At 43.9% G+C, this 27,311-nt stretch overlaps 1 protein-coding gene across 1 annotated transcript in view; it reads right to left on the bottom strand.

The window, feature by feature from the left end:
* Window positions 1-923: 923 nt before the first annotated feature.
* The window catches only part of SLC1A4 (solute carrier family 1 member 4), a 48,766-nt gene continuing 22,378 nt past the window's right edge, over window positions 924-27,311 (bottom strand). Inside the window, exons 4-8 of the mRNA XM_063443781.1 lie at window positions 21,283-21,449; window positions 20,038-20,271; window positions 5,804-5,998; window positions 3,477-3,611; window positions 924-2,158 (exon numbers count right to left, since the gene is read on the bottom strand). Coding sequence (XP_063299851.1) covers window positions 1,924-2,158; window positions 3,477-3,611; window positions 5,804-5,998; window positions 20,038-20,271; window positions 21,283-21,449 — 966 coding nt within the window. The 3' untranslated portion in view covers window positions 924-1,923. The remainder of the gene's footprint in view (window positions 2,159-3,476; window positions 3,612-5,803; window positions 5,999-20,037; window positions 20,272-21,282; window positions 21,450-27,311) is intronic.

The raw sequence follows: 27,311 nt of genomic DNA, 5'->3' as shown, positions 1-27,311 counted from the left end.
AGGTATAGATTAATATTATTTGCATCTAACTCAGCTATATTAAAAGTTACTATAATTACTATTTGAAGATTAAATCAGATCAACATCCCACAACTTGCAGTTTAGGGAATGTACATTTTTCATGGTTTTTCACTAAAGTAGGAATTTTTAGCAATTTAAAATTAATTTCAAATTTAAAGCTACAATAGCTAATCTGAAAAGGAATGAACTTTAGAATTTGGTTATTATGGCCTACATTTTGAAATTCACTATTAATTTCTAATAGCTTAGCTGACTGACGCCTTTTGTTTTCTCCAAGGCTTAAAATCAGAATGTATCTATATTTAGAAAATTTTCTGCATTTCTAAATATTCTACGGAGAATTGATGCATTTTCTTTTCTTTATATATTGATACTTTTATAGTTTAATAGTACACAGGATGTTTATATTTTGTTTTATAGATTTTACTTACCTTACAAGCACCACAGTACATAGAATCCCACAAAGACAACCAGTTCATTGAAAAACCATGCCCTAAGTCCTCCCACCCACCTGTGATCATATCTGGATAGTTTTCTTCGAATTTGGACCTGCAGCTGTTATCAAACTAAAATTTCCCATGGACATTTGCCAACCACCTGTACAGTTTTTGATGCCAAAGGTTCACGGGAGTCTGTAAACATTTGAACATCCAGTATTTGAATATATCTCTCTCATAGAGCAAACCTCTCTTGCCTAGCCAGGGTGTGTTATAGAATATTTCACTAACATTTTCAAAGGGGTCAGAAAGAGATTTACATTTCAATTCTACATACCTGTATTTTTCCACCCCATGCACATTTACACTCTTAGTGCCAGGTATGTTGCATACTCACTTAACACCCATACGGCTCAGCACAACTTTTTGTTTTAAAAGAAAATGATACAATTAGACTCAAGCAAATTCAAGAAAAGAAAACACTACATTTTGGCCCCTAACACAATTGCAGTTGTTATTCAAAGGACAACTTTTTTTTTTTGGTTTAAATGTCCCAATATATGTAACACATTATGAATACATTTTTAAAAGAGAAGTAAATCTAAAAATGTCTATACATTTTCCCAAAAGGTACGTGTTTAGATATTTTACAAATGTAGTGTAATGTAATGCAATACTAAACACTTTTAATCCCTCCTGGGAGAGGGTTAGGAGAATCCTGAAGGGGTCACATCATATCAGCACATCATATGTATCCATGAAATATTCCCAATTCATTCTGTACTCTTTTGGCAGCATGCACAGAAACATCCTGTCATTTTTTTTGTATACAAAAAATTAATAATAATAAAAATAAAATAAAATTGTGGGTTCTATTCTCTAGTGAATAGTTAGTTGAAAACCAACCTCCAAAATGTAGGATAAAAATTGCAAATTGAAAATAAAATGTTAGCTCAGCAGAACTGGGGATACTGTTCAAGCTCCGTTAGTTTGGCTACATTTTGCAAGCAGGTGGTCAATTCACAGTCTAGTGACTAAACCCCTTACAACATTTATTTTGCCCCCCACCATGCAATGCAGAATTATTAGAACATTTGAAATATAGTAAAAAAAAAAAAAGAGCCCACGAATACATTAACATTACGTTCTACTCAACTTATTCTGCTTCCTTTTCCTCAATCTGATCCCTGTATAATTGCACTTTGAAAGTAATGAACATGCTTTTTATGCAGGGGTCCATTGAAACAAGCATATACATTGCCGGACTTTTTGTACCAAGTGCCAGATGATAATACAAATAAGCCAAGGTCACGTTGAATAGTGTAAACTCTCTAATTCTGGATCAGTCCAAGTTGCCTATGGCTTCTTCGAGGATAGGATTACGATTCCCTATTCTAGGAGCTATGGCAGTGAATGTATGGCCTGGTGTAGCTGAAAAAGTCTCATCGCTAAGTTCCGAAGCACATCACAGAACGGACTCCTTTGATTCTGGCACAGTAACGCGGGATGGGTTTAGAGTCTGGTCCTTGTGCATTACAAGGGGAGATGTTTCGTCTTCAGACTTGCAGTTGGGCACAGCCTCGACGTAAACATCCGTGAGCTCCTGCTGTTTCTTTGCAATTTCCTTTTGGTTGAGATAATGAAGAATTCCGGCTCCAAGAGCATCCCCTTCAACATTTACCACGGTTGTAGTTCGGTCCCTTGAAAGGCAAACAAAGCACATATAACACTTGCAGCTTTAGAGTAGGGATAATATTTTGTGATTATCACACTATTTTAGCTTTTAGGGTAAAAAAAAAATCACAGAAGAAAGGGTAGATATATGGGGTTTAAAGAAAGAAATCTAAAGGATTATGCTAACCAAAAAACAGTATTTTAAAAAACACTATTTTTGGATCAAGTAATGCTTACTCGTATGTCACCCCCTGCCCCCCCACTTTCCCCAAAAAAGAAAAGAAATAGAAAAACCTAACCTCAAACCAGCTCATAGGCCAAGTTCTCCCTCTTACGATGGTGTCACTCCCCTTCATTGGAGTGTGAGGAAAAACCTGGAGGTGGGCTAAGGGGAGGACTTGGGCAGAGGGGGGGTGTCACCATTGGCTGTCTGTGACTAGCATGCTGTTTGTGCAGACGGCAGATGCTAGCTATGCACAGAATTAACATTAATATATCCTCAAGAGTTCCGGCCTGGCTAATGATGCTCTAAAGATTAGAGATGGGAGTTAAATCTGCGGCAACAAAGAGCGTTCTCTCTGAATGTGCAGTTTCATAGTGAAACGCTGCACAAACAGATTCCAGGCACCATGACCACTTAAAATCCCTGAAGTCGTCATAGTGCATAAAGTAACCCTTTAATCATACATCTTCTTGCGAGATGATAAATACTTTCTTCACACCCTTGTAAATTATGAAGGGATACATTCTGAGCTATAACAGTTGGAAGCGAGCCAGTCTTTGGTATGAATGCATGATTCACCTTTGCAATCTCTTATCCTAAGGTAACAACAAGATGGTGAAACAAAAAATGTTAAATAAATAAAAGTGAATTTTTGAAATTTAGTACTGTATGATTGTAGGATATGTAGATACAGCTCAATTTGTGTATATGATTGTTCGAACACGGTCTTATTGTCAAAAATGCATAATATCTTATTGTAATGCAACTTACCGTACTGTGTTCCAAATCTACCTTTGAAAAGTTGTATATGAATGAATTTTTAAATTGAAAATAAAGATTTATATATATAAAAAAAATAAAATAAAAGTGAATTTTGATTGGTTCCAGCCCAAACTCACAATTTTTAATGAAAAACCATTCCTAGACGCCTATGTAGTCTAATGGTATTTACACATGTCGTTTGTATAGCAATTGAAAAGTTATTTAGGTCAATAATGATATATATATAAATTTTTAATGATATTTCCCATTGAATAAGGTTTCTCTGTTAACTCACTCTGTATAGGTCACACAGTTTGACTCAGGGAATCAGCCGAAAGCATTGCTTTATAGAAACTTACACAATCCAGTCAACAGCCAGAATCAATGACAGATCATTGGTAGGGAGTCCAATGGCCTCCAGAATAATCGCTATGGTTAGGACGCCCCCTGCAGGGATACCTGCTGCTCCCACACTTGAAGCAGTAGCAGTGACTCTGGAAAGGAATGATACACAATCATTAGCCGCTGGTAAGTATGTAATCTAAAACCAAGTACATCTATATTGAAAACTCGAAATACATTTTTTTTTTCATGGATTTTAATCATTTTAAAATCATTGTTATTTACAAAATTAATGCACTGTTTTAGTTACTTTATTAAAACAAAAAGATGCATGAATGGAAATTCCATAACTTTTTTGTGTATTTTATTTGTATAATGTGCCCTTGGAAAATAAAGAAAAAAAAAACAAAACAGTAATGCATTGAAAAAAGTCTCATAAGTAGGTTAGAGAGCTGTAAATGTACACGAACGGATAAACATATCTACTTTTTTATTTTATGTGAAAGTGGATCTACACTGATACTAATATATTATTACTACTTGAGTATCTTGATAATGTATTATTACTACTCGCAGGGCCGGTGCAAAGAATTTTGGGTACATAGGCGAAGATGCATTTTTCCGCCCCCCCAAAAACATCTTCACCTGTGTGCCTCTTAACCTCCCTTTTGTGTTTCTTATCCCGTCTTTAAATATCTGACTCTCTTTAGTGTATTTTATCGCCTATTTTTGCCTTTGTGTGTCTCATATCTCTCCTCTTTGTATGACTCTTACATCCTCCCACATTTGTGTGTCTTACTCCTCCCAGACCCTTTGTGTGACTCCTTTTCTCCCAGCCCCTTTGTGTCTTTTACTCTTCCCAGCTCCTTTGTGGGTGTCTCTTTCCTTCTCAAGCCCCGCTGTGTGTTTCTTTCACATCCAGCCCCTCTCCCCGTCCCTTAATGGTCCCCTCCCTTCTCTGAACCTTACTGTTCCTCTCCCCTCTCTCCTTCTTACCCTGTCCCTTAGTGTTCCTCTCCCCTTCCCCCTCTGTTCCCTGTCGCTTAGTGTTCCTCTCCCCCTCCATCCTTTTCCTGTACCTCAGGGTATCTCTCCCCTCCTCTCCCTGTCCATTGGTGCGCCACCCACCCCCATAGTGGTCCCCTCCCCTTCCTGGTGTGCCTCCTACCTTTCTTGTAGCTTGGCTGAGCGGAGCGAATCCCGGTAAATGAGCTTTTCCTGTCAGTCCGGCCAGGTACAGGAAACAGATGTTCCTGTACCACGGTACACTCCACTTGGCCACACTACAGTCAGGGGTGTATAAACACTGACAGTCCAACACACTCAATGACAAACACACAGACGTCTCTGACAGCCAGACTAACTTATCTGACACGCTCATTCATTGACAGACACTCACACGCACACTGACAGACACACAAATACTGACAGACTCATTGACAAACACACACTGACAGACACACGCACTCACATGCCCACACATACACACACACACACACACAAACTCACAGACACACATACTCACACACACACTGACAGACACACATACTCACATGCACGCACACACACACACACACTGACAGACACACTCACACACACACACACACACAAACTCACAGACACATACACACACACTGACAGACACACATACTCACATGCACACACACACACACTGACATACACACTCACTCACACACACTGACAGACACACTCATTCACACACACACACTGACACACACACACACACACACACACACAAACTCACAGACACACATACTCACACACACACTGACAGACACACTCACATGCACACACACATACACACACTCACAGTAATTAATAATATAAATTTAATTTAAATTTCCCACCCAGCCTCCCTACCTGGAGAGCTGGCATGGGTCTCTCATTGGTGGTCCAGTGGGGCTGCTGGGAGGCGTGCGGCTGAACTGGAGTCCGAGGTGGCGAGGGAGCTCTTATCGCTCTGATCTGCTCCCTCGCAGGCGGTTTTCTGATGCCGCGGGAGCCGGAATATGACGTCAGATTCTGGCTCCCACGGCATCAGCAAAAGGCGCGCGAGGGAGCAGATCAGAGAGATCAGAGCTCCCTCGCCACCTCGGAATCCAGTTCAGCCGCACGCCGCACCGGGGATCCAGGAGGTGACCTGGCAGGAGGGAGCACTGCCGGTCACTGGAATTTTGCGCCCCCAGAGCCGGTGCGCCCTAAGGCGGCCGTCTGTGCCGCCTTATGGACGCGCCGGCCCTGACTACTCGAGTACTACTCGAGTACCTTGTTAGTGTAAGATTATAACGTAGTATTTTATTACCTTCTCTATTTGATAACTTACAGTATAGTGAAGATTTGTCCAGCATTCAGATCAACATTGTTCATTTGAGCAATGAAAACGGCAGCCATACATTGGAAGATGGCCGCTCCATCCATATTAACTGTGGCCCCGATGGGCAGGATAAACCTGCTAATTCTCTTGTCCACACCGTTATTTTCTTCGATGCACTTGATCATGGTTGGAAGAGTTGCAGAGCTGGATACGGACAGGGAGAAGTTATGAGATGGAGTTTGGAGACATGTTGTATTAACATAGAGCTTTTATTTTGTGAAAACCATATTTATAACATAACTAATTTCAAAAGGTACCCTCTGGTTAGAATTACCACACTCCATGTGATAAGTGATATCATTTGTTAGGGTTGAATCCAAGAGTCTAAGAAATCCATTTGTGCTGGCATTTACATTTCAGGATTTACACCCTTGTTTTTTATGACAATTTTGCTAATTAATTTGATTAAAAGAATAAATCATTTGGGGGCGGCGCCTGACTTCCGGTACGGATGGCCGCACATTGAAAGAGCTCCGTACATCAGGGCCCTAAATAAGCTAATTTAAGCACGCTCAACCGCCCGAAAACTACCGAGGCTTACCCCTTTACTTCCCCAAAGCACGCTCCAACCCCGGAATGGGTAGAAAAACGAGAACCGACCCGATGGTAGCGCCGATATTCCGCAACCGCGCTGACAAAGGCCGCACAGGTGCAGAGGACCGGCGGGAAACTGACTCCGAATCTGAGACAAGCGAGGTGGAAAAAGGTACTGCAGACCTCACCCCAATTACCAGAGGGGACCTGAAGGGGCTTCTGAGGGACATAAACGCCAACATGGCTGCAGAATTAGCCAGACACATGGCTCCCATCAAAGAAGGCCTGGAAGACCTGACCAGACGCACTCTAGCAGTCGAAGACAAAATGGAGGACATCTCCACGACGACTAGCAGGCATGACACAGCTATACAAGACCTCCAAGCACAGGTACAAGCCCTTGAGAGCGCACAAGAAGACCTAAACAATAGGTCGCGCAGAAATAATGTCAGGATCAGGGGGCTCCCCGAATCCATAGCCCCTGACACCCTAAACACCACCCTCAGAGAAACATTCAGCGGAATGCTCCCCGAGGCCCCCCCAGCTGAACTCATCATCGACAGAGCACACAGAGCTCTCAGAGCCCAGCCTCCATCGAACACACAGCCTAGGGATGTCATTGTCCGCCTCCATTATTTCCACGTGAAAGAAGCGCTGATGAGGGCTGCACGAGACTCCCCAGTCCACGTAGACGGACACCAGGTTCAATTATTCCAAGACCTGGCCCCTAGCACGCTTTTCAAAAGGAGGATCCTCAGACCACTGACTCAAGCTCTCACGAGGCAGAACCTCAGGTACGCTTGGGGGCACCCTTTTAAGCTGATGGTCCGCAAAGGAGACAGGACCTACACTCTCCATGACACTGCGGACGCTGCAGACTTTGCGGCCCAACTAGGCCTGCCCCGCTTGGAACCGGAACCAGACAGACAACGAGATCGACGAGAACTACCAACCACCGCAGGAAGAAACTGGCAATCCCAACAGAGGGGCCGCAGACCCTCAAGAAGAGACCAGTCCCAGCATTAATCCTGGGCTTAGACACCTGCCTTCCACCCGGCCTCCTAGCCAACCAACCGGGAACAATCCCACCAGCAACCACCCCTCACACTCCTAAAGAGACTCCACTTTCCACCCCCAAAGCAGCATAACAACGCACCTCCCCGAACAAAGACCCTGCAAATATGGACACGAGATGAACAATCAGACTGGCACGCAACTCACCGGCCACTAACTCATCACCAGCACATGAAGACTTATCCCCAACATCCCTCTACCTACAACCCTCCTCCACAGACGACCACCCAAGGGACACTAACCATCGACAGGGCCAGCTGCAGCTAGACCACCGGCTACCATGCCCCGGCGGACAAGAAAACTAACCTGGGAGCCGCACGCCCACTTGGGCCCATGAACTTTCTCCGCCAGCTCCATAGACCCGGGACATTGCCTTACTTGGCCCACCCAACATTCACAAAATGCTTATATATATGCACGGGTGGGAGAATGGGAAGAGGGGGAAGAGGGGATAGCACACTGGACGGACACGGACCAAAACCAAGGCCTCGCATCCACCACTAGGGAGGCCCCAGACCCAAGACGGACCCCCCCAAATTAGAAACACCACCATGACAAGGACGCAGGTTTAGAGACCGACCCACCCCGACCCTAGGGATACCACACACGCCACATCCCATGGACCCCCGAGCATAGATGCCAGCTCTCCACTCTCCCTCCTAAACACCCCCATAGGCCCACATCACCACCAAACAGCCGCCCACAGACCCCCTCACGAGAAATCGAAAACCAACAGACATGAGGTGGGGACCTTAAGCGACCTTTACAAACCCCGCACCCCTCAATGACAAACAGAGGACCAAGGACAGGACGCCCACTCCAAGGACTCATAGCACCGACACCTTATTAGACGACAGCAAAGATAACACAGGTGAACCATGCTGAGGGATCCGGTGGGGAGGCGGGAGGGAGGGCAGGGAAAATCTGAAAATGTCTAAACTTGTCAAAATGAATGTACCACAAATAACGTTGATATGCTCTTTTGCTGATCTCTTTCTTCTACACTAGTATATAGGTTCCAGTGTACAACATGTTTTACTCTACCATTCCATGTATAATACCTTTAACGTTTGAAATGTTTTGTTCCCACTAAGGGGGAGGAAGGGAACAACCCAAATGGACAAACGACAGACCAGACGGGCGGGAGAGCCCAGAAAGGCCCCACGGAGACTTTCACTGCGGACGACACACCTACTAACTCCACCACACCTCCGCAGGGAACAACCCGACTGTACCTCCCACGGAACGTTGGACGACACTCCCCACCGCCTGCTGGCCTAAACTGTAAGTCCAGCAGCAACACACACACACACACACTCGAACCCGGCTGGTCCGGGTTGCAGGGACCCACGCCCCTCCGTAACCCCCAAATACCCCCTACCCTACCCCAACACCAACCCAATCACCCGCTCCCAAAGGGGCACCTCGCATACACAACCACGCAACATGCCGACTCACCTCAAATGCACTTCCATCAACGCAAAGGGCCTCAACTCCCCCAAGAAACACCACGCACTACTTAGATGGGCTCAGAGGCAACAAGCCGACATCCTCCTAGTCCAGGAAACCCACTTCACTGCACTTAAACACTTCCCCCTCACGAACCGGACATACAAAACTAGCTTCCTAGCCAACTCTCCAACGCCCAAAACTAAAGGGGTAGCCATCATCTTAAGAGGCACATGCCCCTTAACAGATATAACCGCACACCCTGACCCCTCGGGACACTTCCTCACAATAACAGGGAGAATAGGCACCAATCATTACTCCTTTTGCTCTATATACGCGCCTACCCAACCAGACCCAGACTTCTGGAATACATTCTCCGCACACGTAGCCACACTATCCAACACCCGCCTCATCATAGGAGGGGACTGCAACGCAGTACACTCCCCACACCTTGACAGAACACACCGCGCACAACCTCCACACCGACCTGCCAGAAATGACACACTGTTCCAGCAGTTCCTCTCCTCTCGACACCTCATAGACATCTGGCGCGCCCAACATCCCTCCACCAAAGACTTCACCTTCTACTCTAACCCCCACAACTCATACTCGCGGATTGACTACTTTCTGATCTCCCCTAACGTCCTCTCCCAGACAAAGTCCGCGAGCATCGGTACGATATCATGGTCAGACCATGCCGACATCAACCTAACACTGTCCATTGCAGACATCACACGCCCATGGACGTGGAAGCTAAATCCCATACTACTACATGACCTCCCCATCACAGACACCATCTCCAAAGACCTATCAGACTACTTTGAACTAAACTCAAACCCAGCAGAAATATCCCCCACGACCCTGTGGACGGCGCACAAAGCGGTCATCAGGGGCAAACTCATAAGCTTAGCCTCAGCCCGGAAAAAACGTAGAACACAACAGATCACAGACGCAATAGCGGAGATACACCGCCTCGAAGCCATACACAAAGGGACCAGAGACAGCAACACTCTAGATCAATTGACCGAAGCCCGTACCCTACTAAAGCGCCTCACCATGGAAGACACCGCGAAAGCCCTCCAGTGGCTCAAACAGAAATACTACGAAAAAAGCAACAAAGCTGACACCATGCTGGCAAGACGCCTAAAACGCCGCATTGAGGCCAACAAAATCACAAGCATACGCGACTCAGGCCAAAACATATGCACCCAACCCGACCAGATAGGCTCCATATTCCAATCCTACTACCAACAACTCTACAACCACACGACACCACTGGGAGACACCGCGCAGGACACCTCAACCCTTACACAGACATTCCTGAACGCACTTAAGCTCCCAAAGCTAACCACAGAGATCAGCCAGACACTGACAGACGACGTAACAGTAGAAGAGATGACTCTAGCCCTCCGCGCATTCCAGCCCAATAAAAGCCCCGGCCCTGACGGATTTGGGGCAATATACTACAAAACCTTTAGCCACCTCCTGCTCAAACACCTCTGCCCGGTATTCAATGCCATGCTGCGCGGCGAGAAGCTGCCGACAGACATGGTAGCAGCAAACATTTGCCTCCTCCCAAAACCAGGCAAGACACTAGACGAACCAGGACATTACCGACCCATATCCCTCCTAAACGTAGACCTTAAAATCCTTACAAAAGTCATGACCAACCGCATAAACCCCCTACTACAAGCCCTAATCCATCCCGACCAAGTAGGCTTCATCCCCCACAGACAAGCGGCAGACAATACTAGAAGAGCCATAGACCTCATTTGGTACACCACTCACAAACACACCCCCACGGCAATAATCTCCCTAGACGCCGAGAAGGCATTTGACCGCCTCCTATGGCCCTTCCTCTACCAGACCCTATCCCACTTCGGCTTCCCCGCACAATTCATCGCTTTCCTAGAAGCAGCCTACGCACACTCACAGGGCTCCCTCCTCCTCCCTAGCATAGCCCCCCCCACATTCACCATCTCCAACGGGACGAGACAGGGATGCCCACTATCACCCATACTATTCGCCCTATCCCTGGAACCCTTACTCGAAGCAATACGATCCGACTCAGACATTGGAGGAATCACCATAAGAGACCAGACCTACAAGGCATCCGCCTATGCGGACGACATCCTCCTTACCCTCACAAACCCAAACACCTCCATCGACCACCTTATGACACTGATCCATTCCTACTCTCGAATATCCGGCTACAAACTGAACATCACAAAATCCGATCTAATGCCGATACACATACCCCCACATGAACTAACCAACATCAAGGACCAATTCCCATTATGCATCCGCCCAACGGCCATTGATTACCTAGGCATAAAGCTCACAGCCGACATCTCCACCATGTATCAAACTAACTACACACCCATACTCAAGCGGGCTCACGCAGACTTGCTGACATGGGCCCCACTAGGGATCTCGTGGCTGGGCCGAGTTGCCTCAATCAAAATGAACCTCCTACCACGGTTGCTGTACATCTTCCAGACACTACCCATAGCAGTTAGAATAGCAGACATAAAATCTTTACAGAAAGCGGTCAACAATTTCATATGGAACCACCGAAGGCCCAGAGTAAGGCGTGAAACACTGTACGTCCCTAAGCGATCAGGCGGCCTAGGATTACCCAACTTTATGCATTACCTATACGCTGCCCACCTATCCCAAATCCAAATGTGGCATCTCCCGCCCATGGAGAAAAGATGGGTGGACATTGAACACTCAATCTTTGGTCATGACCACCCCTCCCAATACATGTGGACCCCCAGACAGCACCGACCATTGCCCCCCCCAACCGCACCCACCATAACACACTCACTCGACCTCTGGGACAAGGTACACCTGAAATACGATCTCTCCTCGGAACTCTCTCCAATGACCCCGATCCTTAGGAATAAACTCTTCCCCCCGGGACTCACAGCCCAACACTTCGCCCAATTCGAGAGGAGGGGAATAGCCAGACTTAGCCACCTATACACGGACAACCAGCCCATCACCTACGAGACCCTACCCGAACCCACCACACTCACCACGTTTGACTACTTCCGCTTCATCCAACTCCGCAGCCTGGCAGCAACACCTTACATCCAACAAGCAGGCAAATCCCAACCCACCAAGTTCGAACGGGACTGCACCACAGCCCCGGCCAGAAAGGGACAAATTTCCGACATATTCCTCTCAATAGCAACCCACACAACCCATATCACCCTCCCGTACATCAGGGCATGGGAGACAGACCTAGGCGCACCAGCTGACACAGAAGTCTGGGCCGACATTTGGGAAGCCACCGCATCGCTAACGATATGTGTAACATTCAAAGAACAGGCATATAAAATGCTATTCCGCTGGTACCTCACCCCCCAGAGGCTGGCAAGCATGCACAGACTACCCACAAACCAGTGCTGGAAGCAATGTGGAGAAACAGGCACTTTCCTCCATTGTTGGTGGACGTGCCCAAAACTCCAACCCCTCTGGCACTCCGTAGGTGCAATCCTCACCAGAGTACTGCATAACCCATGCCCCTTAGACCCATGGACCATGCTTTTATCCAAACCAATGGACACATTCACAAGAGCCGAAAACAAATTGATAGCAAGAGTGGCCCTTGCCACACGTAGAGCAATTGGCGAAGTATGGTCCACAACCACAACACCCAACCAACAAACAATACTTAGGAAAATCCAAGATCACATGGACATGGACAGGCTCACCGCCCAAATCCACGAAAACACCAAACAGTTCCACAAAACATGGGACCCCTGGCTCATGGCCGACACATCTCTACCCTGGTAAGACAACACATACCATATACCACAAAACAACACCAGCAGAACATGAACCACGACCCTCACCTAATCACTAACCCACCAACGCTACCTGAGACACACACCGAGGTGTACCCACCCCCCACCCACCCTTCCCACCCCCACCCACCCCCTCCCCGGGGGGGCCGTGGGACCCTGCAAACGAACACTTACTCTCCACCGACGACCTGGCCCCACCGGACCGACGACCCCCCCCAAACAACCCAGACGAGGACAACCCACCCACACCCTGACAGGTGTACCCACCAGCCGCACCCCTCCTGTAATCACAGGACCACTCACGACGCAACTACCACACCTACACAGACGCGATACCCACCCCACGAGACGACAACCACTTTTTATCCCAAAGACGATCCTGACAGGAAGACTGAAAGGGCCATACACGGCCAAAACAACTCGGAAAGAAGCTAATTCAGCAACGAAATTAAGATCTTGTAATAAATGTACGCTGATCCGACACTTGCTGTTACAACGCTTGGACCCTAAAACCTCCCCCCCTTTTTTTGTTTTTTGTTCCCTTCTACCCTGTACCCCTGCCCTCGAACACCCAATTCTACAAATAAGGAATCTTAAACAAAAACAGGGCACCGGTTTCCCTTCATTTCCTATTCTTGTTCCCCCCCCTAACCCTTAGATCCAGAGCAGCAACGAATGTTACATACAGAGTATAAATGTACTAACAATCATCCAACAATGTAACCAAAGATAGACAGCACCTAACCTGTTTCTTATGTATGACTGTCTTTTACATGGTATATAAGCACTGCGATCTCTGTAATTATGATCTTATTCCCTTATTTTCTTCTGTACCCCTACCCCAATGACTCTGAAAACAATTCAAAATCTGACAAAATAAAGAATTTAAAAAAAAAAAAAAAGAATAAATCATTTACTGCCTTTTGTGCCAATGTAAAGCCTGTCTTGATCTCTGCTGTTAATGTTAAGATTTTGGCATGCTTTGGGCATTAAAACAAAACTGTAAGTAACTTAAATTTTTGTTGTTTAAGTTTTCTCAATATAATACTTCCGTTCTGTACAAACACATCCTGCTGCAAAGATCGTATCTGATACATCAATATTTTCTGCTGTAGAATGTGATTGGAAATTTGAGATACATATACAATACATACACTGTAGATTACCATGTCGCAGATTACTAATATAAAAAATATATTTTGAACATCACAAATATATTATGTTGCTAAAACTGTACAAAACACAGAATTACTTTGTTTAAAACAGTTGGTGCTAGACTTCACTACATTAAAAAATCATGACATAAAATGTAATGACTCTTTATCTTATTGTATATTTGATAAAAGAAAAAGTAATCTATGAAAATATATCTACTGGCTTCCTGCTCAGCCTACGGATATAAGGAATATTAGTACCAGAACTACATTGGCTAAAGATAAAGACAATTAAACACCAGATTTACCATATCTACACGGGGAATTCTGATTTGTCAAATCCCCATTTCCAAAGGGTTATTCTATACCCCAGAATCTGCCCTTTAACCAGCTGTATAAAAGATGTCTCCGATGAGAGAAGGAATGTCTGGTCCATCTCGCAGTCTAAACTCAAACTATGCAGACACTAAGAAAACATGGCCTCACAATGTGACCTATTTAATTTGGGTCAATGGAGATACAATAATTCAGAATTACTGGAGCAGCAAGAGAGAAATAATGTCCTTCAGTTGGCTCACATGGTTATGAAAATATTCCTGGTAAGTACGGAGCTGAGTTCAAACAAGTCTTGGTAAACTAGAGAAAATAAGGTCAATTCGAAGGAACATAAAAGGTGCACAGAGCACCCAAGCCTACTCCCAGCTGTAAATTGTGTTAGAACTGCAGTGATGTTGTAAAAATCACTGCAGCTGTAAGCCTGTTCCATTAATGTTGGCAACTGGCCAACCAGGATTGACAGTTCCAGTTTGCCTGTGTTCATTTTGTCCAAGTTTTGATGCACACCATGTGTATACCACATTCACAACAACACCTCTACAAACAGTTGCATACAGCCAGCCAGTTTTCTATACAGTGAGCTGGCTACTGAAAAGGTTATAGAACCCAAGGGATGAGTACCCTTTGGGATAAACTACTTGTCTCGTAGGGTTATGGGACATGAGACTCTTTGTGATGAGGGAAGGGTTGCTTCTGCGAGCACCCACTTAACAGTCCATCAAAGAAAACTTTGAAAGTAAATAACGTTTTTTTTCTCATTATTTTTATAGCATTATTTGCATTATAATATATTATAATGCATTGAAAAACAGGACTGTATCCCTTTAATGGTCAATATGCAATCAATTAATATATGCAGTTCTACAACACAGACAATATTCCTGCAGTAGGCACCTTTGGCACTCCAGATCGCAGACTACATCTCCCTTGATGCTTTGCCGGCATTGTGACTGTAAGAGCATTATAGGAGATGTCCACAACATCTGGAGTGCTGAAGATTGTCTGGCCCCTGCTTATTCTAAAGACAAAACAAAATACCATATATACTCGAGTATAAGTCGACCCGAATATAAGTCGAGACCCCTAATTTTTACCAAAAAAAAACTGGGAAAACTGGGAAAACTTATTGACTTGTGGGGAATGCAGCAGCTACTGGTAAATTTCTAAATAAAATTAGATCCCCAAAAAATTATATTAATTGAATATTTATTTACAGTGTGTGTATATAATGAATGCAGTGTGTGTGTGTGTGTATAATGCAGTGTTTATATAATGAATGCAGTGTGTGTGTATGAATGCAGTGTGTGTGTGTATATGAGTGTAGTGTGTTTGTGTGTATGAATGCAGTGTGTGTATGAGTGCAGTATGTGTGTGTATGAATGCAGTGTGTGTGTGTGAGTGCAGTGTGTGTGTGTGTGTTTGAATGCCGTGTGTGTGTGTGTGTGTGAGTGCAGTGTGTGTGTATATAATGCAGTGTGTGTGTGTATGAGTGCAGTGTGTGTATGTGTATGTGATGCAGAGCCTTGGTGGGGGGTGGGCATTTTTTTTTATATTATTATTATTATTATTATTATTGTTTTAACATTTTTTTTATATTATTATTATTTTAACCCCTTAAGGACAGAGCTTCAGAAGCTTGTCTTTCACTTAATGACAACAGCATTTTTTGCATTTTTTGCTATTTGCGTTCAACTGCAATTTGCATTTTACTAATTTATTGCACTGACACATATTATATACCGTTTTTTAAAGGACAGAAAGGGCTTTAATTTGATGTAACACACACATATATATATATAAATGCTTATTTATTATAAAAAAAAATACAGAAATATGCAAAAAAATGAATTTTTGTGTGTTTTTTTTACAGTTTTTGCAATAATAATGTGTACATAATTAGTGCAGGTTAAGGAAAGTAATTAAAAATAAATTAATTTAGTTGTTCTGAATTACAGAATATATAATGTGTCTGGGATTTTAAGTTTTTTTTTTGGTAGTTACAGGTCACAAAGCACAAGGAGTAAAATAAACTTTTAATGTGGAACAATTTTAGAATTTGGTATGTTTGTCTTGTAAGCTTAATAGCCATAAAAGAAAACAAAATTGCCACACAAAAGTATATATTTATATAAAGTAGACACCACAGGCTATTTACCTAAGGTTGTTTTGACACTTTCTGCGTAGCCATTTTACCGCCAACCTCTGCTAAATATTGGAGTAAAATTGTGTTTTTTGGGGGTTTTTGGCACGCAAACTTATAACAAAGAACTTCTCATGTGTATTTTGTAAAGTTGGTGTGTACTATTCCTGTATAAAGTTTTATTTTGTGTTCAGTTACATCTGCTGAGTAAAATGACACCCCCATTTTATGTCTTTGGCACTATTTCGTGAAGCTACAGTGCCATATAGGAGACCTGTCCTTTTCAGTATTCACAGTAGAATTTTGAGAGACGGATTTAATGAGCCTATGCTTCCATTTGGGGTAGTATAACAGTTGGACTGTTCAAAAAAAAAAACCCACAAAGGCCTACCATTTGTAAAAGTAGACACTCCAGGGTATCTCATAAGGTGCATATTGTGCCTTAACATGCCCCCATTTTTTCACCAATAGATGCCAAAGTATGTGGTATAAAATAATTGTGTGCATTTTTAACATATGGATTGCATTTTTACTGGGCATTTTGTATATTTCACACGTGCCACTAAGTTCAAACCCCCCAAATTATGTTCAGCTAAGTCGTCTGAGTAAAATGACACCCCCATTGTATGTCTTTGGCACTATTTCGTGAAGCTACAGTGCCATATAGGAGACCTGTCCTTTTCAGTATTCACAGTAGAATTTTGAGAGACGGATTTAATTAGCCTATGCTTCCATTTGGGGTATTATAACAGTTTGACTGTTCAAAAAAAAAACCACAAAGGCCTACCATTTGTAAAAGTAGACACTCCAGGGTATCTCATAAGGTGCATATTGTGCCTTAACATGCCCCATATTTTCACCAATAGATGCCAAAGTATGTGGTATAAAATTATTTTGTGCATTTTTACATATGGATTGCATTTTTACTGGGCATTTTGTATATTTCACATGTGCCACTAAGTTCAAACCCCCCAAATTATGTTCAGCTAAGTCTTCTGAGTAAAATGACACCCCCATTGTATGCCTTTGGCACTATTTCGTGAAGCTACAGTGCCATATAGGAGACCTTTCCTTTTCAGTATTCACAGTAGAATTTTGAGAGACGGATTTAATTAGCCTATGCTTCCATTTGGGGTATTATAACAGTTTGACTGTTCAAAAAAAAACCACAAAGGCCTACCATTTGTAAAAGTAGACACTCCAGGATATCTCATAAGGTGCATATTGTGCCTTAACATGCCCCAATTTTTTCACCAATAGATGCCAAAGTATGTGGTAAAAAATAATTTTGTGCATTTTTTACATATGGATTGCATTTGTGCTGGGCATTTTGTATATTTCACATGTGCCACTAAGTTCATACCCCCAAAATTATGTTCAGCTAAGTCTTCTGAGTAAAATGACACCCCCATTGTATGTCTTTGGCACTATTTTGTGAAGCTACAGTGCCATATAGGAGACCAAGCCATATCAGTTTTTACCGAACATTGAATTTTGACGCTGGGCCTATGTGCAATTTCCAAGCATCTTAGCAGGTTGGAGATGTTACTGTATATTTTGCTATCCTTATGTGTGCTACGGCAGTATAACACCTAATATGTTGCTCAGCTATGTCATCTTAGTGCAACGATACCCACATGTGTACCTTTTTCATTGTTATGTGGATGTTGAAGGGGCACATTGGAGACCAAGTCATATGAGTTTTTACCAAACTTTGAATTTTGACGCTGGGCCTATGTGCAATTTCCAAGCATCTTAGCAGGTTTTAAATTCAAACTACCCCACAAAGGCCTACCATTTCTTAAAGTAGACTACCCGGGGTATTTCAAAAGGTATATTCTAAACCTTAGTGTAGGATAATTTTTTTGTTAGTTTGTACCAAGTCTAGTTGCAATTAGCATTTTTTTCTGCCTTTTTGACACACACTTGGAGATGTTACTGTATATTTTGCTATCCTTATGTGTGCTACGGCAGTATAACACCTAATATGTTGCTCAGCTATGTCATCTTAGTGCAATGATACCCCCATGTGTACCTTTTACAGGGTTATGTAGATGTTGAAGGGGCACATTGGAGACACACCACTTCCATATTTTTCAAAAGTGGATGCTGGGCCCAAGTCTCATTTTAGCAGCTCAGGACTGCAAATTACCTCTCACTGTGACCTGTATATATCAAGCAGCAGGGAAAGGGATTAGGGACTTTTTTCTTAGCTATTCTTCTGGGACACAATGTAGCACCGATCCGTCTCTCTCCACTTCACAAACCCACACGAGGTGGAGGGAGGCGGATCAGATATCCCTGCAGCATTGTGACCGCTGTGACTGGCTGTCACAGCGATCACCTGGGCTGGGATATCGGGATTTGCTGCTGCTGGTCTGCCCCTGACTCGGAGGCACCCAGCAACAGCGTTAACCCCGCGATCGCCGGTGTGGTGACATTCTGTCATCAAACTAATATGGTGACCAGGGGTCATGTGACCAAGCTCATGTATGCCTTTCTCACAGTGGGATAAGCTTTACCTTTGATATGGTAATTCAAAACCTTTACAGGTCAGGAAAGAGATAACCACTCCCCCCTATCCCCATTCCTTTCTGTTCCTTCTTGGCTGTGCAACTAAGCAGATGTGCAGACGCCATGTGCTATCTTGGTGAACCATGTTATACTCTGTTGCTTCCTTTTCTTCCTTGGTGGATGTGATGTTGAACTTGCAGCAGTGAGCCATTACTAGATGTGAAGGCCTAACCGTGGGTGAGATCAAACGTGTGGGGAAGGGGATTACTATATAGATAGATAGATTTAAAAGGGTTGTTGCTCCGTGGGTCTGGGCTGTGTGTTTGTGATACATTTATAATATTGTGTTGTTGTCTTCTAAATAAATACCTTTTAATGTAGACGAACCTTGTGTAATATTTATATTAATTTGGTGATTACACCACAGCCGGTACTGCGGCGATCGGGGGTTAATTTTAACGCGTGACAGACGAGGTCTGTCACTCGTCATTAACGCTTTCCCCTGAGTGACGGACCTCGTCCGTCACTCGTCGTTAAGGGGTTAATATTTTTTTTTTATATATTATTTTCATCTTTATTTATTTTTTTCGTCCCCCCTCCCTGCTTGTTAGCTGGCCAGGGAGGGGGGCTCTCATTCCCTGGTGGTCCGGTGGCATTGGCTGTTCAGTGGAGAGGGCTGGCAGGAAGCATTTACTGCTCTCTCCTCCAGCCCGGTCAGCTCCCTCTGCAAGTCTCGCGGTGTGAGTGCCGCACGGAGCTCTGACCCCACGGCACTTGCAGTGGGAGCTGACCGGACCGGAGGAGAGAGAAGCTGACAGGAGCTGCAGGAAAGTTAAGATACAGCTCTCTGCCAGCCCCCCCGAAAGCCCCTTGTCTGTATTATGGCAATGTAAATTGCCATAATACAGACACTCACTCGAGTATAAGACGAGTGGGGGTTTTTCAGCACAAAAAATGTGCTGAAAAACTCGTCTTATACTCAAGTATATACGGTAGTTTTGCTTGTAGGCTACTTTTTTAGGGTAATCAGCACTGTATTATTGACACCTATTATGTCCTTGTATTTCATTTAAAAAATCAAATGTTTTAGGAAAGAAAAAATATATATATAATAAAATGTAAAGAATAACAAATGGCTACAAAATTCCAAATTTTGAACGAACTTACCTTGAAGATGTTGCAAACGCAGTTGCAAAGGGTGTGATCAGCCCTAATAGGAATGTGAAAGGGTTTTTACGTGTAAACGCAAAATAAATAAGTGGGAGCACTATTCCTCCGTGAATAACGTGACCCAAGATTGAGGCTAATATATATTTTCCCAAGCTGGTCACCAGCAGGACGATGTCCCCCATTTCCACAATCTTGCTTCCGACAAGAAACATTATGCCAACGGGAACATACCTGAATAAAAACACGTGAAAAAGGTCAACACAAACATTACACATGGACTATTAAAATTGTGTGCCTCGTGCATTATGTGTGTCAAGGTTAACACCCCGGTGTTGTAGAACTACCACTCAGATGTTGCTTTGCCAGCTTTAAGGACTATGAAATCTGCTATTTGCTGGATATATGTTAGCCATGCAGTTTAGGTATCTGGCCCATGCGCAAACACCTTGAGTCTTTGAATGATACCATGAGAGTTTCTTGCTATTATTACAAACATGTCATGACATTAACGGGGGGGGGGGGGGGGGGTTAATTAATACATTTGGGTCAAATTCAGACTTAAATTAATTGTATCCATTGCATCCTATGTCACATGCATGCCTAGAGTTGTCTGGTTGGTGACAACGCGATCTAGAGTAGGGATGCCCAAAAGTTAGATCCCCAGATGTTTCTAAACTACGGCATCCATGATGTTTTGTCGTTCTAGAGCATAGTAAAGACATGCAAAGTATCATGGGAGTTGTAGTTGTACAACATCTAGGGATCTACCTTTTGGACACCCCTGGTTTAAAGGGCTACATATAGAACTAACATCTTCTACCTATAGAAGACTACAGGTGAAGATGTTACAGTATGTAATGGAAAAGTATCTAGGTCTATAGGTAAAGATGTTATCGGGATATTAAGTAAAAGTAGGTCTATAGGAGAAGATGTTACAGAATATTATGTAAAAATGTCTCGGTTACGAGAACATCTAACGTCAATGAAATTCCCATAGGAAAGCATTTCATAATGCTTTCCTATGGGGAGAGCCTAATGCGAGCATGACTATTGCCGCGCATACCCATTAGGTATCCCTTGCCGGCTGACGTCGGTGGGAGAGGAGGCGGACCCGAGCCAGCTCTGAGGGACATCAGCACTGGACTCAGGTAAGTGACAGAGATGGTTTTTAATCAGTTCTGCACCACAGCTTACAGTAGTTTCCATTTAACTGTAAGTTAGGTTCTAGTATGGTTAACTTACCACATAATCCAGGACACAATCACCATTGTAGCTTCATTGAAAGCATTAAAAAAACGAATAAGTTCGTCCCCTTCCGGACCCAGTTTTTTCAAAGCCACGCCCAGAATAAGTGCAAATAAGACCAGCCCCAAAATGTTCATTCCATCAACTTCTGTACCTACAGGGATCTGGGAAAAAAAAAACATATGTGTCATTTCGGTGTACTGCTTCTTGGACATGGCACTTGTATGACATTGTATGTTGGTTGTCTCCTGCAGTACTAGAATTTTAATTGTGCAAATTACAGCAGTGCGCCTAAAATACATCATACTATGTTATAGCCTCAGTACTATTGAAAATATTCTATAAATCAGGAGTGTGAAATCATGGACATCTATTTCTAGCCAGACAGAATTCTGGGAAATGTAGTCCAACAATGGCTGGAGAGCCAAGGCTTGCTATAAATGCTTGCAGGACTGGTCATCTTCAAGTCAGTGTGTGACTGACCATTCTAGAGAACCAGCATTGTAGAAAATATATTTCCAGCACATCTGAATCGTTGCATAATATAATTTGTGTTATCCTTGTTCTAACCCTGTGCTCGGAACCTACCTCTGCCATCCAAGGTTGGATGGATTTTTATTGAACACTGAGGCATATTAAATAATCCTAAATGAGGGCTGGGTAAAACAAAATATGATTGAGCAACATTAGGCAGATATTGTTGAAGGAAAATGTATGCATGAATTTAGCAAATAGACCCCAATTTTCTTGCCATGTTGGTGTCACCCAGAGACTCATTGTACTATAACCACTACAATAAAATGTAGAGGTTAGGGTTGCTAGAGTCCTACTTTAAGATTGCTGTCTAAGTACCCGGCCAGCACTGAACAGACTAATTTTATAGCTCACACCTGCGTCCATGGTTTCTGATGGGAAGGATTAGAACACACACGGTTTGCGAAGGGGGAAGAAGCAGGTAGGTATTTTGGAACTGCTTTCCTAGCCTCAGGATATTTTTTTTAACTCAACGCTCAATGTACCTCAAGTACCCACTAACAGTCCAGGATTTAGGGATTACTCTGTTGTGTCTAAGGTGTCAATCACAGCTAGGTTACCCTGAAATTTCCTATTGAGTTTTTAGTTCCCCCACAATTCAGTATTAAGAAAATAGACATAAAAGGGGAGATTTACCAAGGTAAAACAGATGTTATTTTGGGTGCAAAGTGATAAATGTCGAGAAACGTTCTATTGGTGTCCATGGTAATTACTTGTAATTTTGCACTTAACTCCATAATTTACCCTAATTAATCTACTCAAAAACTAAAAGATTAAGAGGGAGCTTTAGGAACGAGTTCTGCTCTAAATTGTCATGTTAAGTACTAAAAGTTGGACAATCACCATGGAAACCAGTGGAACCAGCAGGAACATTCCATCGGTGTCTCCTCCCCTTTTACATTTTACCCCACTTTTTAAAACAGATCACTTTGATAAATCCCCCCATAGAATTTCTCTTATAATATATTCACCAATCTAGAGTGCCTTCATCGTGATTATTCTGCAGCTAATTCCAAAGTATTGTTTGCATCATTAAAGTGACTGCTATTTCTTCTGAGATAAAAGAAAGAACATTGTGATGTTATATTAAACGTGCATTCATTTCCAGTTTCCTGTAAAACTCCAGACCGGCCATTAAATGCAAGAGAGTGATTACCCTAATAAGATAATTGGGATTTCGGTCTGCCATGTAAAACAGAAATCAGTATGCACATATAAGCATTTTCTTACTCAGACAGGAAGGTCAGTGACAATAATTAGAATATGACATGAGGTTTTATGAGAAGTGACTTGAAAGCTAAAGTAGCATTTTGTATTTTCTGCAAAATTAATAAAAAGTACTGTGATGTAATTCCAGTAAAATACAAGTTTAGCAGGCTAAGATTGCCACAAGGCATATGTATGTATATGTGTTTGTAGTATCAGTTAGTTAATTACACGTAGCTAAGATACTGTTATCACTGTACTGACCAGGTGCAGGAATGTAAGAACTGGAATTACGCGTCCCTCTCCTTTGTATCAGATGAGCCACGTGGTTAGACCGGATGGATGAGTTTAGACTCTATTTATTAAATAGGTTAAGGGTATGTGTGGGTGTAGTTAATTGTGGGAGGAGCTACAGTGCTATATAAGGAATGTACTCTATGTATTCAGTACTCAGACTTTGCTGTATTTTGGTGACGCTAGTCCCTCTGAGTCCCGATCGGTGATCCAATAAAGAATCTCTTCCTTCCTGAAGAAACCTGTGTCCATCTCTCTGTGCTTGGCTTCCGTCAGTTTCTCCGGTATCATTTGGTGCATTGGCCGGGAAGCTCATCGTTCAACGGTAGCTGAGAGGCAGAGGCGTGAGACGGTCTATCTTTGCCCACGTTCTCTACGGCTGCACCCCTGAACTTCTGCGTGGACCTCCCTTCGTCTCGGCGCCACTGGTCTGTTGTCCAGGAGATCATCGGCCTCTACGTGAGAAGTGCTGGGGTGTCCCCGTCGATGAGTGTGAACTCAGGTTCAGGAACGAGGAGGTAAGACAACTGCTGTTTTAGACGGCAGGACCCACTAGGGGTATACCGATTGTGCGGTAGGCCCAAAGGGGTTTTGAATCTGTGTATCTGCCCCCTCTGTCGGAGGGAAGGAGCGAAGGCGCACCGCTCGATCGAACGCTCTTTAGTCAGACCGTTTGATTTGGTTAGTCAGGCGGGGTCCTGGTGTAAATAGCCCTAGCCGGACACCGGTGTCTTGTCTAGACTAGCGTTCTAGGGTGTATATTACGTTCGCTAGGTCGGAGGGACCGGGAGACTAAGCGGCGCCTGTGTAAATTCGGTTCGCTAGTTCTCATCCTATCTGGGCTAAGTGGGAAGGCGTGTAAATTTGGAACCCACTAGACTTTTGATAGTGCGACTAAGAGGCGCCTGTGTAAATTCGGTTCTCTAGCTCGCTATATATGTGGTGATTGGGCAGTGTGGCTAACCAAAACGGGTGTATATAGTTTTAGGTAGTCCATTCAAGGTACTGGCCAATAGTTTAGTTGGGAATTGTAAATGTGTTAACGATTGTTTTAGTAAAGTGTATATCTTGTTAGATAGCGCGAGCTCAGCCGTCTAGCGAGAGTGTTAATAGTGTGTTGCTGTATTATAGTGCACGGTACCATAACCCTGTATATTTACTGACATTATATAATAAGTACTAATCATTGTCGTCCATTGCATGTTTAACACCATAACCACTAATAATTGTATTGTGACCTTAACTTGTGCTTTGACCTATGCTAACCGTACTGTAACCGCTATTTGTAAAAGACGATGTTACTGGGGTGTGTTATAGACGGGTAATTCGTATATAGAGAATTATAGCGTGGGTGACTGTATAGTTACGCCAAAGGGCATAATATTGATTATATAGTGACTGGTGTAACAGCTGTGTGTGTACGGGAATTCCCTGAGTGTTTATTGTTATTGTGTACGTTTCACTTGGTAACCGTACCACGTGGTGCTGTTGCCAGAGGAAACGGGTGTGACTGTTGAATAGTACGCGTGTATAGTATTCGTTGTCGACGACGTTCCATTGTTAAGTATGGGTGCGTCGCAGTCAACGATTCCGGATCCCTTAGGATGTATGGTTAAGAATTTTAAAAAGGGATTCAAAGTTTGTGATTTTGGGGTAAAGATGTCTCCTGTACGTTTGGTCACTTTGTGTACTAGGGAGTGGCCTACTTTGGTTGCGGCATGGCCGCCACGTGGCAGTTTGGATCCAACTCTGGTACAGCGCTTACACGTGGCTGTATCGGGTAGGCCTGAACTTTACGGCCAGTTTCCTTATATTGACTGTTGGAGACAGGCCGTAAATGACTCGCCAAAATGGCTCCAGACATGCCACGAGGAGCAGTGTCGCCTCATGGTAGCTAGGACTTGCTCGTCCACTAGGACTGGTGTTAGGCCCATTTTGGACACGCCCCCTGAGTCCGAGATCCCTTTGCCGCCCCCTTACTTTCCGTTAAGAAGAAGTGACGCAAACGCAGGAAGTCCTGCACCCCTCCCCTCATTACCCTCATCCACTTCCGCTTCCTCCTCCAGTACAGGATCCACCCCCCCTCGTACTAAATCTCCCCTTCCGGAACCAGAATCCACCCCCATTAGAAACGAATATCCTGATTTGGCGCCACTTCAGACTTCCGGTCAAGCTTCATCTAGCTCGGCTCGAAGTGTTTTATTTACGACCTTTTCCCAAAACCGACCTCCCACATCCCCATACCCTATCTCTCCCCGACCGGAACCCATGACTGACGCCTCTCTACGTAGCCCCATCCAAACCCGACAGTTGACTGGTGCCCAACAATTAAAGCACTATCAGATGCCTCTTCGTCTGAATCCCGGGTCAGCTTATATCGATGCCGCAGGTCAAATGGCACACGCTGACCCAGTCTTCGTATATGTCCCATTTACCACAACCGATCTTTTAAACTGGAAGACCCATAATTCCTCGTATACTGAGAAACCACAAGCTATGACTGATCTGTTCACCTCAATAGTACAGACGCATAATCCGACATGGGCTGATTGCCAGCAGTTACTAATGACTTTATTTAACAATGAGGAAAGGACAAGAATAAATCAAGCAGCCATTAAAGCATTAGAGGATAGAGCCCGTGCTTTGAACCAAGCCAATCCAGCAGCATGGGCCGCGACACACTATCCCAACACCGATCCCGATTGGAACGTAAATGGTGCTGATATGGTTCAACTCAGAGCCTATAGAGACGCTATAATTGCTGGCATGAAAGCCGGAGGAAAGAAAGCCATTAACATGTCGAAGACAGTTGAGGTGATCCAGAAAAGCGATGAAGCGCCCAGTGTCTTTTATGACCGATTATTGGAGGCATACCGCTTGTATACCCCCTTTAATCCGGAAGACGCAGACAATTCCCGAATGGTTAACTCCGCCTTTGTCAGCCAAGCATACGGAGATATTAAGCGCAAGCTACAAAAGTTAGAAGGGTTTGCAGGTATGTCCATCACCCAACTAATGGAGGTAGCAAATAAGGTCTATATGAACAGGGATACAGAAAGTAAGAAAGAGGAAGAGCGCAAGATGCGTAAAAAGGCTGATATGCTAGCGGTAGCGATCGCAGGCGTAGATAAACGGGGCCCAGATAGAGGCAATAATAGATGGAGTAGGGAGCCTTTGAGTAGGGATCAATGCGCGTATTGCAAGGAAGAAGGGCATTGGAGGAACGAATGTCCGCAAAGAGAACAGTACGAGAGAGACCAACCCAGGGCAGGCTACGGAAACTTTAGAGGTAGAGCGAGAGGTAGAGGAGGCCCCGGAGGGAGTAATGGTTATAGAGGGAGTAATGGGAACAGAGGAAGTGTTAGGGAAGACAGGTATATTCCAGCAGCGCAAAGGTCCCGCGATAGAGAAGGTAGGGACTTTGTAGGATTGGCTGACACTGTCATGGAGGACTATTGATACCGACCGGGCTCCATCCCCCTTGGTCGAGCGGAGCCTATGGTCGATGTATCAATAGGGGGGAAAAGGAGTGCGTTCATGATCGACACTGGTGCTGAACATTCAGTGGTGACTAATCTAGTTGCTCCTCCATCTGGAAGGACTATTACTGTGATAGGAGCAACTGGAAGAAGTGCTGAAAAACCGGTTCTTAAAAGTCGACTCTGTACATTGGGAGGCCACGTAGTAAAACACCAATTCCTTTATATGCCTGAATGTCCAGTCCAATTGCTGGGACGTGATATGCTATCAAAATTACAAGCGCAGATTACGTTCCTACCAAATGGAACAACATCCTTAAAGTTTAATGGACCTTCAGGTATTATGACTTTATCCGTACCAAAGGAAGAAGAGTGGCGACTTTATACAGTGTTGACTAGCCAAAACCCTAGGAGTGATGAGACATTGTTTAACATACCAGGAGTTTGGGCAGAGAACAACCCACCAGGACTGGCCCGCAATATTCCACCAATAAAAATTGAACTGAAACATGG

The sequence above is a fragment of the Pelobates fuscus genome, chromosome 2 (assembly GCF_036172605.1).
Source record: "Pelobates fuscus isolate aPelFus1 chromosome 2, aPelFus1.pri, whole genome shotgun sequence".
Taxonomy (NCBI): Eukaryota; Metazoa; Chordata; class Amphibia; order Anura; family Pelobatidae; genus Pelobates; species Pelobates fuscus.
This window is presented reverse-complemented; position numbering and strand designations above follow the sequence as displayed.